At 36.0% G+C, this 15,481-nt stretch overlaps 1 protein-coding gene across 9 annotated transcripts in view; it reads right to left on the bottom strand.

Annotated features, from left to right (window-relative positions):
• The window catches only part of LOC101901746 (CUGBP Elav-like family member 4), a 366,807-nt gene that overhangs the window by 197,599 nt on the left and 153,727 nt on the right, over positions 1-15,481 (bottom strand). Inside the window, exon 1 of one of the 9 annotated variants that reach the window (XM_059129100.1) lies at positions 8,216-8,260. The exons of the other annotated variants lie outside the window; for them this stretch is intronic. Within the exon in view, the coding sequence (XP_058985083.1) occupies positions 8,216-8,245 (30 nt within the window). The 5' untranslated portion in view covers positions 8,246-8,260. Of the gene's footprint in view, positions 1-8,215; positions 8,261-15,481 lie in introns of those variants that run through there. 9 annotated transcript variants of the gene reach the window in all.

The raw sequence follows: 15,481 nt of genomic DNA, 5'->3' as shown, positions 1-15,481 counted from the left end.
ACGTGTACCAAAAGTACTAAAATGCCGTAAATTTTGTATCATTTAGAATTATGTGAACGCCTATAAATAGGCAATGGTTAATGCGTTTAGGCTCTCTATCTTATGATGACATCTCTTGGACCGGTTACTGGGCACTTGGAATCTGATTTAGTTAAAACTTTGCACATCATTAAATTTTTGTCATACTTTGATCGAGTTGGAGAGTGGGCAACTCCCATAAACGTTACTTTACCCCATGAATAGAAGTGTCTATATAGGTCCACGATATCGCATGGCCCCATACAACGATCAACACATATTCGGCATTTTGGTGATTTTAGCGACAGTATTCACCGGGTTTTCCTTTTATACTCTAAACCATTTGTGCATTTGTTTGTAACAGGCAAAAGGAAACGAGATAGACCAATAGTTCCTTTTGATGATCTGCATAGAATCACATTCTGAGTCGATTTATGCATGTCCGTCCGTCTGTCCATGTATTTTTTGAAACAAAGTACAGTTCGCATTTATTACCCGATCCAGATGAAATTTCGCACAAATCATTTGTTTGGCCCAAGGACGGACCCTATTGAAATTAGAAATAATCGGTCAACATTTAGATATAGCTCCCATATATATCTTTGTCCGATTTGCTTTTATTGTGCACCAAACGTCTAATATCAGCTCGAATAGTATGGAATTTGGTACATACATCCAAATTGGGCCTGAAAATAAGTATGCCAAATTTGATCGAAATCGGTTCAGATATAGCTATAGCTCCCATATATATTGTTCATCCGATTTGTTATTTTTGTCCTCCGCAGTCGTAATATGCACTCCGTAACAACAATATTTGGGCAAATATATCAAATGCAGCTCAGAAATACATTTGCTAAATTTTATCCAGATCGGTTCAGATTTGGATATAGCTCCCATATATAAGTTCGTCCGATTTATCTTTTATTGTGCACCAAAAGTCTAATAACTGTCCATATGCTATGGAATTTGGCACTTACGACCGAATTGAGTCTAGAAGCTAGTATGTCAAATTTGGTGAAGATCGGTTAAGATATAGCTATAGGTCCCATATATACTGTTCATCCGATTTGTTATATTTGTTATCCACAGCCTCCGTAACAACGATATTCAGGGAAATATATCAAATACAGCTTAGAAATATCTTTGCCAAAATTTATCGAGATCGGTTCTGATTTGAATATACCTCCCATATATATCTTTACACGATTTCAAATTAATTGTGCACCAAATGGGCAATACAAGTCCGAATTTAAAAGATACAAATGCTTCGGCATATTTAGTCCTTTGAACTTTAAATTATAATTATAATCATACATGTATGATTGAATTATCCTATAGAAACTTTTAATTGTTATGTGGAGCTCTACTAAATTAGCAAAGTGGTGTAGGGTATCATAAAGTCGGTCCCGCCCGACTTAAAGACTTCCTTTACTGGTTTTAAATTTCTTTTTTGAAGTTTGCAATGGGTAATTCAACGTATGACAGACATTTTTCTATGCATGTCCAATATAACAATACCTCCCGATATTCGGTATTTTGACAATTCTAGCGGCATTTTCAGTCGAAATTGTTTCAAATTTCGTATATGAAGTTCCTAATTGGTGCTACCATCTATGGCTGAAATTTGCTCTTGCAGGTCCATGTCTTCTAATTATATTTAATATTTTTGGATGGTAATTTGGTTAGAACATGTGAAAACTAGGAGGGTTCGTAATATTATAGTAGCTAGCTAAACCAAAATGTGGACGTACATTGAATATTTTGGAGAGATTTATACTATTCCCTGAAAACGGAAAATGTCGAACTATAGCTAATTTGGTTGTGTTGAAATTATTGCTTGATTTTCTTTAATCCTTGTACGTACGTCATAATCCTTGTAAGTTTAAAAAACTTAAAATACAAAAATGTGGAATTTATACCGCGAATATAAGGGAAAATGTAAACAATACTTGAAACCGAGGTTTACCCTTATGTAGGTATATATTAGATATGCAAATTTCCTAAATGGACATATATTGAGGGTACACATTTGTTTTCAAACCTTCTTAAACTTTATAACTTCTAGCAATAAATAAAAAACAAATTGTTGAACTATGTGAAATGTATATCTTTTGACTAGTTCCATAAATTTTTAATTACACCCCAGAATAAACAAGTAAGCAAAGGCTATAGACGTGCGGGGCCGACCATGTGATACCCTACAACACTACAATATGTTCGAAGTCCCCTTAAAATGATGTCAAAGAGCCCCGCCCAGAGGTTACCCTTAGTTTTTTGGCCCGGAGAATTTGGAAAAAGTTGTGGTCCATTTTACAGCTAAATGCAATCCAACGGTCATCCTAAATGCTAGACTTCTTTCCTGTCCTCAACGCTCTTCCGATGCGAAATTCCGTGTCGATTAGTTTCAATTGTGGCCTATAGAGCGACTACAAAATTAGAAAAAAAATATTTTTTTTTAGTCCATTTGCACCTCTAAATGTACATCTTAAGAATAATAGGCTTTAATTCTGGCCCTACCCCTACCCCCATGCCAAATTTCGTGAGGATCGGACGATAATTGCGACATGCATATAATACCCTCAAAACGTAATGTTGAAGGGTGTAAACATTTAGAAACTTTACAATTTAAAATTGTAAGTCAAATTGAAAAAATCGCATTCTATAAAAAATGTGAAAAGAATTGAAAAAAAAAAAAATGGAACAAAAATATTCACTTTTTATTGGTATATTTTTCTTAGATTTTCTGCTTTTCTGGCAAAAGACCATTCCGAATTGATGGGAGTTGTGAAAATCGGCCCAGCGGTTCTTGATTTATAAGCAGAATAAATAAGATCAATTCTTTTACATATATATTGTACCTATTTTGCTATATATCCGATTTCTTGGCTATTAGCATCACTGTAATGGTCAGAATGTATTTGTGATTTGACTGGGGTTCAAAATATTCGCGGTTTAGTGGAAATTTTCCTATTTTCTTACATAAAAGTTAGGGTCTATTTTAACCGCCAATTATTTTCCGATGGCCGCCCACATTGGTAGGTTTTTGCCCACTCCTAAACTCTAACTCCATATAAATTTTCGCGTCGATTGGTTTATAATTGTGACCTATAGAGCAACTGCAAAATCAGGAAATGTTTCTGTTTTTGGTCCATTTCAACCCCTAAATATCGTGCGACCATCTCCAAAAACAATAGGGTTCTATTCTGACCATAACCCACCTCAATTTTCAATTTCGTGAGGATCAGTTCATAATTGCGACCTGTAGCTTGATTACAAATTAACATGGACAGACGGACGGACGGACGGACATACATAGATAGATCGACTCAACTCGGCGAGATAGGAAAATCCATATATACTTTCCTATTTGGGAAACCAATATTTCGTGGTGGTACATAATTTTTGGCCCAATCAAACTTATAATACCCCCAACACATAGTGTTATAGGGTATAAAAAAATACAAAAGAATATATTTTCCTAAATTGCAGAAAAACCTAGATCGCTTAAAGACAACGGGACACTTTAAAATTGCATCAAAAATGCAGCATGCACCCATCCATGTTGTACAATCAAGACTTCTGCTTGTTTTTGGTGGTCAATCTATAAAAAAGAAGCAGCTGCAGTCTTTATGGGATCTTTCTCACGAATCGTCTCCAAGTTTTTTTATTACCTCCCTCAATAACATTTATTTTGATGAGAGGAACGAAAACAGAAATAGCGGAAAGTGCGGGGTATTGTATATGTCCAAATGATGCTGTCGCTGCTGTACGGTTATATAGTCACATTTATTTTGATATTTTCTCAGTTGTAGTTTTATTTTTATGCATTATATTGCTTACTTAACGCTTCATTTTTTATAACACAATTTCCAAGATTTTCTTTCGGTTGCCACCTTCCGCTGGTCCAATATCCTGGACGGTTTGCCGTTCCATTGGCTGAATGTGTTACCAAGTCCTTGGTTGTTTTTATGGCCATTTGTGTGTGTTGTCTTAAGGAACATGAATGTGCGAATTCCAGTGCGGCATGTTGGGCGTGTGTGAGTTTGAGAGTTTGGGTGGACCACTTTTACTCGCCGTAGACAACATGCAATTTTGAAGCTTTTAGTATTTTTATGACCTCATAGAAATGCATCATAAAACTAAAGGCAAAATCCAAAAGAAAAAGCGAAGGCTACCAGAAGCAAGAAAAAATCGGCGAAAATGAAAACTACTCTACAAGAGATAGTTAAAATTGTACTAAAGATCATTTTTAATGGCAGGACACAGCATCCAACCATCCCGCCAGCCAGCCAGCCAACCAACAAGACATTCAACCGACCAACCAAGGCGACGAGGCAAAACAAGAATGCCATTAAGCATCATAAACATAGAATATAAATCGGATAGTATTCGTGGAAGGTAACTACAAATGTATGTGTGTATGTGCGTCTTTTATTTTATATCTGCCACACACATACACACATATAGGGTATGCATTAATATCACAGATTTTTAATGAGTCATGCCAGCAGAACAGGAAGATAACAAACATTAAAAATGTTTATTTAAAAAATAAACACTGCTTTGTGTGGGAGTAGCAAAACCCAGGAGATAGTTTTAAATTTAAATGCTGAGCGGAAGAGTGTAGTTTAATAAATTTGATTTAATTAGGGTTTTTGCAGCTACATATGAGATAAAATAAGACATATCGTAATTGTGTCAAGTTGTGAAGAGAAATGTAGTTTGGTGATTTTAGAAGTGCCATCTAAAACAGATATTTAAAGGATATGCGATGTTTATGAAAACCATGCAAGGAGAGTGCCATTAGCAGGAAAACGAGTATCACAATTGTAATCGATAGAAAGAATTAATATAGTATTAAAATATTATGGAATTGCGTGAATTTCTGTGAACAGAGAGACCTGTAGTGGAATTCTCTAACTCAATTTTTGAGTTACCAACAAAAGTCGGTAAAATTAAAATGATCATTACTGAAAATTTTCGTAAATTACCGAAATTAATTTAACTAATAAAGTAGGTGCAAAGACCTATCGATACTTAACTCCTTTCTCTACCCTACAACACTATGTGTTGGGGGTATTATAAGTTTGATTGGGCCAAAAATTATGTAACACCTCGAAATATTGGTTTCCCACATAGGAAAGTATATATGGATCTTCCTAGCGGATATATAGCAAAATATGTGCGATATATATGTCTATCAAAGAATATATGCTTGAAAGATCTCTTATATGTCGAGAACGGCTGAATTGATTTCGATAGTTCTCATTAATTCAGAATGGGCTCTTGGCAGGAAAGAAAAAACGTCTAAAAAAATCGCATAAAAATATCTCTCTAAGATGAAAATATTGATTTTGTAAAATTTTCTCATATTTTTTCAATTTTGTCATATTTTTGGCATATTTTCATTGTGAATTAAACATTTGGTAATATTTCTACAGCTAACAAAACCAAGTAGTTATGTTATCAGGATATCATTTATGGCCCGATCCTTACGAAATTTTGCATGGGGATAAGATGAGGGTCAGAATAGAAGCCTACTCTTTTTGGAGATGATCGCCATATATTTAGGGGTTGAAATGGACCAAAAAACTGCAAAATTGTCGGCAGTTCGTAATTATCGCCCGATCCTCACGCACATTTGAATGGGGGTTACCGGACATTGCAAAAGCCAAGCAATTTCGGATGGCCATCCAAAAATATTCAATGTGTAAAGGAGTTTGCCAACTTTTATAGACAAAATACGAAAATGTCCATTCCAGTGACTTTTTGGAGAATTCACAAATACAGGAAAGACGCACATCCGACTATTTCGTTAACGCTGATTTCGTTGAAGAATATAGTCAAATGTCTGTATCTCATATAGATGCGTTTCAGTCAAAAACCAATAATAAATGTTAATCTTTTGCCACTTCTGAGAGGTTATAGGTCTTTGCGAAATATTGGTTCCAGATCTAGGAAGACAATTTACGTGCAACATCTACCAATAAATTGGAAATGAGCAAATTAGTTTATGTTGCTATTATTCGAATATTAGAAAACGAAACCTTTTATTATTTGTCACAATATCTTGTGGAATTCTGTCGAGTATTTCGTCTATATAAACTGTATGGTTTATTATAGTGTTGTAGGGTATTCAACGGTCGGCCCGGCTCGACTGTAGCCTTTGCTTACTTGTTTATATCTACATTTTCGGTTTCAAAGTTGCAGATTTTTGTCGGTAACTCAAAAAACGAGTTAGAGAATCAGACTACTGATCCTTATGGACTCATTCGAAAATATCATAACTCAGCCCAAAGTATTGCGTTAATAAAGACTTGCAAGGCAGCCTGTACTGAACGGGAGTATTCGAACAGTGCAAGTTCTACATAGTTTTTGTGTATTCGTTTGTAACATGGAGAAGGAAGCGAGATAGTTACTTTTGAGGTCTAACATGCATGTCAGTACGTCTGTCCGTCCTTCTGTCCATGTATTTTTGTGAACAAAATACAAATCGCATTTAATGTCCAATTGCTATGAAATTTTCCAAACAATATTTGTTTGGCCCAAGAAGGATATTGGTGAGAATCGGTATAAAATGTAGATATAACTCCCATACAGGGTGAAATGAAATAACTGCAACCAACTTCAGACGGCTGTCATTTCTAAGCCACTCGTCCGACTGCTGTTAAAATTATTCCAGTGACAGTCATTATATTATTTACAAGCATTTTGGTGAGAATTTCCCAGAAAAAAATTTAACGCGATCGAATTCAAGCGTGATAGTGTGATTTCTTTGGCTGGAAAACCAGAAGTGGCTATCGATAAAGCACTCCAGCATTTAAATGTGAATAAATCTTTTGTGTCTCGTACCGTCCTTCGTTCCCATGATACTGGTAGCGTAGCCCGACGTCAAGGAAGTGGACGAACAACAAACACAACATCAGCTTCGCAGTGGCCGAAAAATGGCTCGTGAGCTGAACATATCGCAATATTTCATTCGGAAAATATTGAAAAATGAGCTCGGGGTAAAGCCATTGAAATTCCAAAAAGTGCAATAACTTACACCGAAACAGAAAGAAAATAGACTCAAAAGAGCTAAAGAGTTGCTTGGTTTTGCCGAAAGTGGTGAACTGCCGAATTTTGTTTTCTTAATGAGAAAACATTATTTGTGCAGCAGTTTGTAAACAAACAAAATGATCGTGTTTACTTGCCAAAGAGGTCAGCTGAAAATGTGCACATTCGGTTGGCCACCAGAACTCAAGCGCCGGCCATGGTGAAGGTGTGGGCCGGCATGGCAACCTATGGTCGCTCCCCGCTCTTATTAATCAACCGTGGCGTCAGAATAAATGCCAAAAATTATCGCGGAAATATTCTGGAGGGTGTATTAAAGTCTTGGGCACTCAAACATTTTGGCCGCAGACCTTGGACATTTCAACAGGACTCGCACTCAGCACGCGCCACCCAAGAATGGATACAAAATGAGGTTCCTCGCTTCATTTCTTCATTTCTGGAGTATTTTGGAAAGCAAGGTTGGCACTAAAAAATACCAAAGTGTCGATCACCTCAAGCAAGCGCTTCACCGGGAATGGGCCAAAATACCGCAGGGCAGCGTGTGACGGTTTCATTAGCGTTTGGAGGTTATAATTCGTGCCAAAGGTGACCAATTCGAACAAATCTGAACTAATTCTAAAATTCGATGCTATTTCCGATATTTTTGCTTTCATTCAATAAAATTAAAAAAAAAATTGTAAAAATTATGGTGTTTGACTTTGTTGCAGTTTTTTTTTATCTCACCCTGTATATACTTTATGGGGTCTAAGACGAATATTTAGAGGTGCTACAAATGGAATGACAAATTTAACAAACGCTCCCTTCCATAAAAATGAACACTATTGAACCTAGCATTTTCCTTCGTATAATGAGGGACATTTTTTTTAAGAAGCTTACATATATACCCCGCTGATAACACATTACAAATCGGATTACCTCTCCATTATTTTCACAAGACTATGTCACTCGAAATAAGTATTGATTCCTTGGCCACAAATAAGAAGGTAAGTTTTGACTACTATAAAGAATAATCACATATTTGTAGAAATTTTTGTGATCAGGAAATAAATAATTTTTAGGAGTCACATGCTCTCTTATGAATATGTATTTTATTTGGTCGAACTTTTTATAAGGAGAACTTTTAAATATTAGATGTTTGAATTACCTTAGCTCTTCTGTTCCAATAATTGTCCATATTAGTCCCAGATTCTCCAGCGTTTTTCTAAACAAATGCAATTCAATGTTGCATACTTTCCCCATAAATTAAATGCCATCGATTCCAGTTTTTGCTTTGCTTTTTTGAATTTGCAATCAAACCTAGAAATAGGCTCCATTTCCAGCGATAGAATCTTGAATATCAATCGAGAAATTCTCATTTTAAATTTAATTATTCTTCCAGGTGATGGACAACTTCTTCTCATTTCACTGAATTCTCCTCATTGGCCTCTCATTCAGCGACACCATCGCCTTTAATTTCCGCAAAAAATTTCCCAAATCGTAGTTTAAATTTAATCTCACATTCAAATTCTTGTGAAAATGTTCTTCATAAAAGTTTTATGACAAAAATTTGTCACACGTTCAAATTTTCTTTGTTTTGTTTTTTTTTTATTTTTGTTACACAAAATTCAAACATTACTCAGTTTGTGTTTATATTAAGATAAATGACAAGAGAAAATATTACGAAAAATCTGCTAAAACAAAAACGACTTCCGGTAACAAAATCTTACAGAAGAACAAAAAAAACGAAAAACAAGAAGAAGAAAGTAATGAAACATAAACTTCAAGCTGGCAAATGAAGAAGAAAGGAAAAAAAAAACTTGGCTTAAGAAACTGACGACATTTGCAAAAGTCATTAAAATGTCAGCACATAAACAGACAGAAGGCTCAAGCAGCGAGTGCAGGGAGAAATGGAGTAAGTAACTCACCTATAGATAAACAACAAATATCTTCCAACTCCAGGAAAAGACAAAATAAAAATAAAAAAAACAAACATTAACTTAAATCATAAAAGAAAAACGTAAATCCCCAAAACTAGTTGTTGAGCAGGGCACAGTGCTTTTAAGTTGTTGTTGCATTTTACGTTTTTCTACTTTCGCATCCTTGTTTTTCATTATTCTGTCAAACATTGTTTATGTATTTGTTGTAAGTTTACTCTACTCCATAATACTGGCTGGAGCTACCATACTTTGATGCCTGTGAGAATGTTTTTCCTCCGGCATCCTTTGTACAAATGCGTAAATGCGTTAATACTTTTTTTTGACTTAACTTGGCCCAGTTGGAGAAGAGGAGACGTAAGTTGAGCAGTTACCTTTGGCAATGCATGCCAGTTTATTTTACTGAGTTTATGTTGTACGACTACGATACGAACGAGTGTCATCAAAAGATAATAAAAAGTCTTCCGTATTTGACAGAAGGGAACAAAAACGTTTCCTCTCGAAGAAGAGGTATGAAAAGTAACTTAAATCTCCCGGCTTGAAGGTTTTAATAAACTCCCAAAGTATTTGACAATTCAGATTGCATTTTAAGTTTTATGTCCGTCAACTTCAATGCAGGTGACAGTATGGAAAGGAGAGGGAAATTGTGAATAGTATGGAAATATTGGAAAACATGAATACGCTAGTTGTTGCTAGTTTGGAAGCTTCATCCAGATAAATCCCAAAAATTTAATTACACAGAGAATGAATACATTCGGGGGCCAAAAGTTCCAAGACGACTCATTCTCATCAAGCAAAACTCAAAAATGGTTTGGAGGTCAAAAAAAGCGTTGTCCACCATTACCTTTAAATTTAGATAAAGACCAAGCTATTGTTGCAAAACGTAGGAATTCTGAGCAGCAGTTTGCTATGAATGATAGCAATGATAGAATGCTGATGAGGCCGTACTTCTCATATAAAGTCCCAACTTTCGCTGTTTATATACCCTCCACCATACTATGGAGGGTATATTAACTTTGTCATTCCGTTTGTAACTCCTCGAAATACTCATGTCAGACCCATCAAAGTATATATATTCTTGATCAGCGTAAAATTCTAATTCGATTTAGCGATGTCCGTCCGTCTGTCTGTCTGTCCGTCTGTCTGTTGTAATCACGCTATCTTTCGAACGAATTGAGATAGAAGCCTAACATTTTGCACAAATGTTTATTTTTCCAGCAGGTAGGTTAAATTTGCGAATGGGCCATGTAGGTCCGCGTTTTCATATAACCTCCTTATAACGGTATCCCCCGATATTCGGTATTTTGATGATTTTAGCGACATCATTCACCGGAATTGTTTCAAATTTGGTATTTGAAGTTCGAAATGGATACTGCAGACAGAAAATTGCCTGTGCAGGTCCACGGCTTTGTATAGCCCCCATATAACTGTACCTCCCGATATTCGGTATTTTTATGATTTTAGCGACATTCTTCAACAGTATTGTTTAAAATTTGGTATTTGAAGTTCGTAATAAATACTACAGCCTATGACAGAAAATTGTCTGTGCAGGTCCAAGTGTTCGTATAGCCCCCATATAACGGTACCTCCCTATATTCGGTATTTTGATGATTTTAGTGACATTATTAATCAGATTTTTTTCGAATTTGGTATTTGAAGTTCGTAATGGGAATTACAGTCAGTGACAGAAAATTGTCTATGCAGGTCCAGTTCTTCGTATAGGCCCCATATATCAGTACCTCCCTATATTTGGTATTTTAACGTCTTAAGGTACATTACCCACCGAAATTTTTTGAGATGTCGTATTTGAAATTCGTAATGGATGCTTCAGCCTGTGACAGAAAATTGGCTATGCGGGTCCAGGTCTTCGCACAGCTTCGATATAACGGTACCTCCCTATATATACGATAGTTAGATGATTTTAGCTACATTGTTCACCGTTTATTTCAAGTCTCGAATTTGAATATGGTACTGGCTTATGACAAACAATGCCTATGTAGGTCCACGTGGTATTGACCCCAATATAACGGCTATATTCGGTATTTTTAAAGTTTTAACAGAATTTCTAAAGGATTTTATTTTTTGAAAATTTCCAAATTCGTTTCAAATGGTGGAGGGTATTCAAAGTTCGGCCCTACCGAACTTACTTCTTTTTTACTTGTTAAAGTTGCAACATTCCTATATAAAGTTTACTATGTTTCGAAAATCTCAACACTGAAACTACAGATTTATTATTTCCATGTGCGAAATAATTATAGAAAAACTCAGTAGACTATGAAAGTAGAGCTAAAATAGAAGACATGTGCAGAAGTGTTCTGCAAGTCTACTTTGCAAAGTAATCAATATAAAGGGGTCAAGTTCCCCCTCTTCCAGACTATTGGAATACTTTTCATTAAGATTGCTTGAAGTCCATTCAAGGTATACAGGGTGAGATGAAAACACTATAATAAACTTCAGACTGCTGTCATTTCTAAACCACTCCGACAGCTGTTAAAAATATTCCAGTGACAGCTCATTATATTGTTTACAAACGTACAAAAGCATTTTGGTGAAAATTTTCCAGAAAAAAAGTCATTCGTGATGACATTCAATCGTGATAGTGTGATTTCTTTATATTTGGCTGGAAAACCACAAGTGGCTATTGTTAGAGCACTCCAGCATTTAAATGGGAATAAATCTTTTGTGTCTCGTAACATCGCTTGTTACCGTGATACTGACAGCGTAGCCCGACGTCAAGGAAGTGGACGAACGAAAACAGCACTATCAGCAGAAATGTTTCAAAAAGTAAGGGAGCGAATTGATCGAAAACCGAGTCGCAGTGGCCGGAAAATGGCTCGTGAGCTGAACATATGGCAATATTCCATTCGGCAAATATTGAAAAATGAGATCGGAGTAAAGCTATTGAAACTCCAAAAAGGGCAAGAACTTACACCACAACAGCAAGAGAATAGCCTCAAAAGAGCTAAAGAGTTGATCCGCTTGGCCGAAAGTTGTGAACTGCCGAATTAGGTTTTCTCCAATGAGAAAACATTCGTTGTCCAGCAGTTTGTAAACAAACAAAATGATCGTGTTTTCTTGCCAAAGAGGCCATGATGATGGTGTGGCCGCCATAACAGCCGATGTTCGTTCTCCGCTCGTATTAATCGAGCATCAGAATAAATGCCAAATATTATCGCAAAAATAATCTGGAGGGTGTGGTGGTGTGGCCGCCATAACAGCCGATGGTCGCTCTACGCTCGTATTAATCGAGCATTAGAATAAATGCTAAATATTATCGCGAAAATATTCTGGAGTGTGTATTAAAGCCTTGGGCACGCAAACATTTTCCAGCGCACAATGGCCACCAAAATATATACCAATCCGTTGGACTATTGTGTCTTGAGTATTTTGAAAAGCAAGGTTGGCACTAAAAAATACCAAAGTGTCGATCACCTCAAACAAGCGCTTCGACGGGAATAGGCCAAAATACCGCAGAGCAACATTCGGACAGCGTGTGACGGTTTCATAAGCAATTTGAAGGCTATAATTAGTGCCAAAGATGGCCAATTTAAACGAATCTAAACCTTTTTTTAAAATTTGATGCCATTTCCGACATTTTTTGCTTTTATTTAATAAAATTTCCAAAAAAAAAAAAAAAAAAAAAAAAAAAAATTAAAAATTATGGCGTTTGCCTGTTGCAGTTTTTTTATCTCATCCTGTATATTCTTGATCAGCATAAAATTCCATGTTGATTTAGCGATCTCCACCCGTCTGTGGAAATCACTCTAGCTTCGGAACGAAATGAAGTAGGTTGATAAAATTTTACTCTGCAGGACTTTTGGTATTGAAAATGAGCCATATTGGTCCGCGCCTTCGTATAGTCCCCATATAACAGTACCTTCCGATATTCGGTATTTTGATAATTTTATCGACTTTATTCAGCGCAATCGTTTCAAATTTTGTATTTAAAGTTCGTAATGGATACTACAGCCATTGACGGAAAAGTGTATGTGCAGGTCCACGTCTTCTCATAGCCCCAATGTAACGGTACCTCCCTATATTAGGTATTTTGATGATTTTAGCGACATTATTCACCGATTTTTTTATTCAAGTTTTGCATTTGAATATTGTAATGGTTTAAATGGTTTATGAGAAAAGTTGCCTATGCAGGTCCACGTCGTAGAGACCCTAATATAAGAGCTACATTTGGTATTTTAGATTTTAACAGAATTTTTAACGGATTTAGTTTATTTATTTATTTTTTTTTTTTTTTGAAATTTGCCAAATTCGTTCCAAATGGTGGAGGGTATTCAAAATTCGGCCCAGCCGAGCGTACAACTTTTTTACTTGTGTGTTTTTTTTTTTTTTTTTTTGAATGAAGCTTGTAATAGAGATCTTAACAAATCGCCCTTTAGCTTCAGTGGTTTCATATGGGCGTTGGTGAATCAGTTACATACTCACTGAAATAGAATCAAAATACATGTTTCTAAACGAATGCACTAAAATAGCCGTAATCAATACATATACAACATTGGTGCATACGTCACCTTTCATATAAAGTTTACAGAAACAAAATCGCTCTACGCATTCCGGAGAACATCAATTTCAAACACAAAACAACTTATTTTTATATATCGACATTCTAGGTGCGTGCAAATATATGCTATAAATATTCTAAATTTTATCATATAATTCCAATATAATGCGTTACCTGGCTTTAGCTTTTAGTCAACATATTGTATAATTATTATATCATATATCCTAACAGGCTAAGGGCATATGTTCGATGGAATACGCAACTGTTGTTTTCTTAAATTCTGCCTTCACCCATTGTCCAGATTTATTAGCCACCCTGTCACGATTAATACTGATGTAGATGAAATTTTCTAGAGCACAGCTCAATCTTGCTATTCGCTGCACACGTTGATGGCACATCATTCGTTTTCATATCGAACGTGAGCTCATCGAAAAATATTACCCTGATGCTGGGCGGATTGATGTGCATCTGCGAGGCATTGGCGGAAAAGTGCGTTTTATGGCAACTAAAGTTTTTCACTTTCCATCATTTTGTTTATGTTCTTAAGTTAAGGAAGTGTTTTCTTTTAAAGTTTTTCTTTTTTCAGTTCGTTGGTTGGGTTGGTTGGTTGGTTCTTTTCATGGAGTTTCCTCCTAGCTATGCAGGAAAATAGCTATGCAAAAAGTGAGCAACAACAACAATGTCTGCTTCTTTGTTCAGTTTGTTGTTTTTTAATTTAGAACACGTTTCGTATGGCAATTCAATGTTCAAGGTATTTTGCAATCTAAATCTTCAACTATGAGGATGATGGTGAGGAAGCATAAAAGCGAAGACGAGGGTATGAAGGTGTTCTTTTTCTCTCTTTTGTTTTTGGTAGGGGAGAAGAAAATTTTATGGACTTGCGATTTGCATTGTGTTTGCATACGTTATTTTCATGAGCATCATAATCATCATGATGAGGCTGATCATCATCATCATCATCATGAGGTTCGTGAACATAAACATGATGAGCCCCTGAGAAACCGTTCCAATGTCTGTTCGAATGTTTTAAGAATTCTCCTGTTGGAGCTGTCTGTCTGTCCTCAAGTTCGACTCTTCTTCAAAAATAAACTTTTATAAACTGCATCATTTGGTTGTTAAATGCATTCCATCTATCATTTCTACTCCCAGAGACGATGTGATGAATTGCCTGCCTGACTGCCGTCCTGCCGGGGTGGCTGAATGTTTTGGCAATGAGCAGAGTTAGGTGCAGTGCAAGAAGCATGGCCATGAGTTTTTGTTGAATTTTATTAAATGAAAAATGTATGAGCACGTTCGAGACTTAGCCCAGGCTGAATAGTAAAACTGTTTCGAAGTTGCCACAACCATAAAAACAACAGGACCTCTTAATATACAAAACATCAAATTTAACAGATAAGGTCTTAAGGCCGAGGAATTTTATGGACGAAATGGGAGTGGTGGGAGTAGCTGGAGAACAAAAAAGGTTAATAAACTATAAAAATGAAATGCATTTGTTTTGCTAATGAAATATTAAAACTAAAAGCTGCAAAAAAGAAAGATTTTTCAAACGTGCTTTCAGTTCCATTTGCCATTTCTCCACGCTGTACCCCATTTACTTCCACCTAACATTGTTGCCTAAATGTATGCCTGGTTGCCTTGCTGGCTGCATTGTTCAGCATTTTTACGAGCAATGCCAAAAAGTATGCTTTGACTCCCCAGGTAACCATCATCATTGTTCTAATGCTTTGGGACATATTTGGCATATTTTTCGTATATTTCTTTCCTGTTTTTTTGTCGTCTTCTACTCTCTACAATTTCACAAATATTTGTCATAGACACACACGCACACATTGACGCATACAATATTACTGTGGGTGTGTTTTGTTGTTGTTGATGCACTATTATTGAACTCAGCAGGAGTATGGTCTTGGTCTCGTTGCATAGCACTTCAAATGAGACAACGTCAACATTTTGTTTTCACAGCATATTTTTCAGGGCAAAC

The sequence above is a fragment of the Musca domestica genome, unplaced genomic scaffold (genome assembly GCF_030504385.1).
Source record: "Musca domestica strain aabys unplaced genomic scaffold, Musca_domestica.polishedcontigs.V.1.1 6, whole genome shotgun sequence".
NCBI classification, from domain to species: domain Eukaryota; kingdom Metazoa; phylum Arthropoda; class Insecta; order Diptera; family Muscidae; genus Musca; species Musca domestica.
This window is presented reverse-complemented; position numbering and strand designations above follow the sequence as displayed.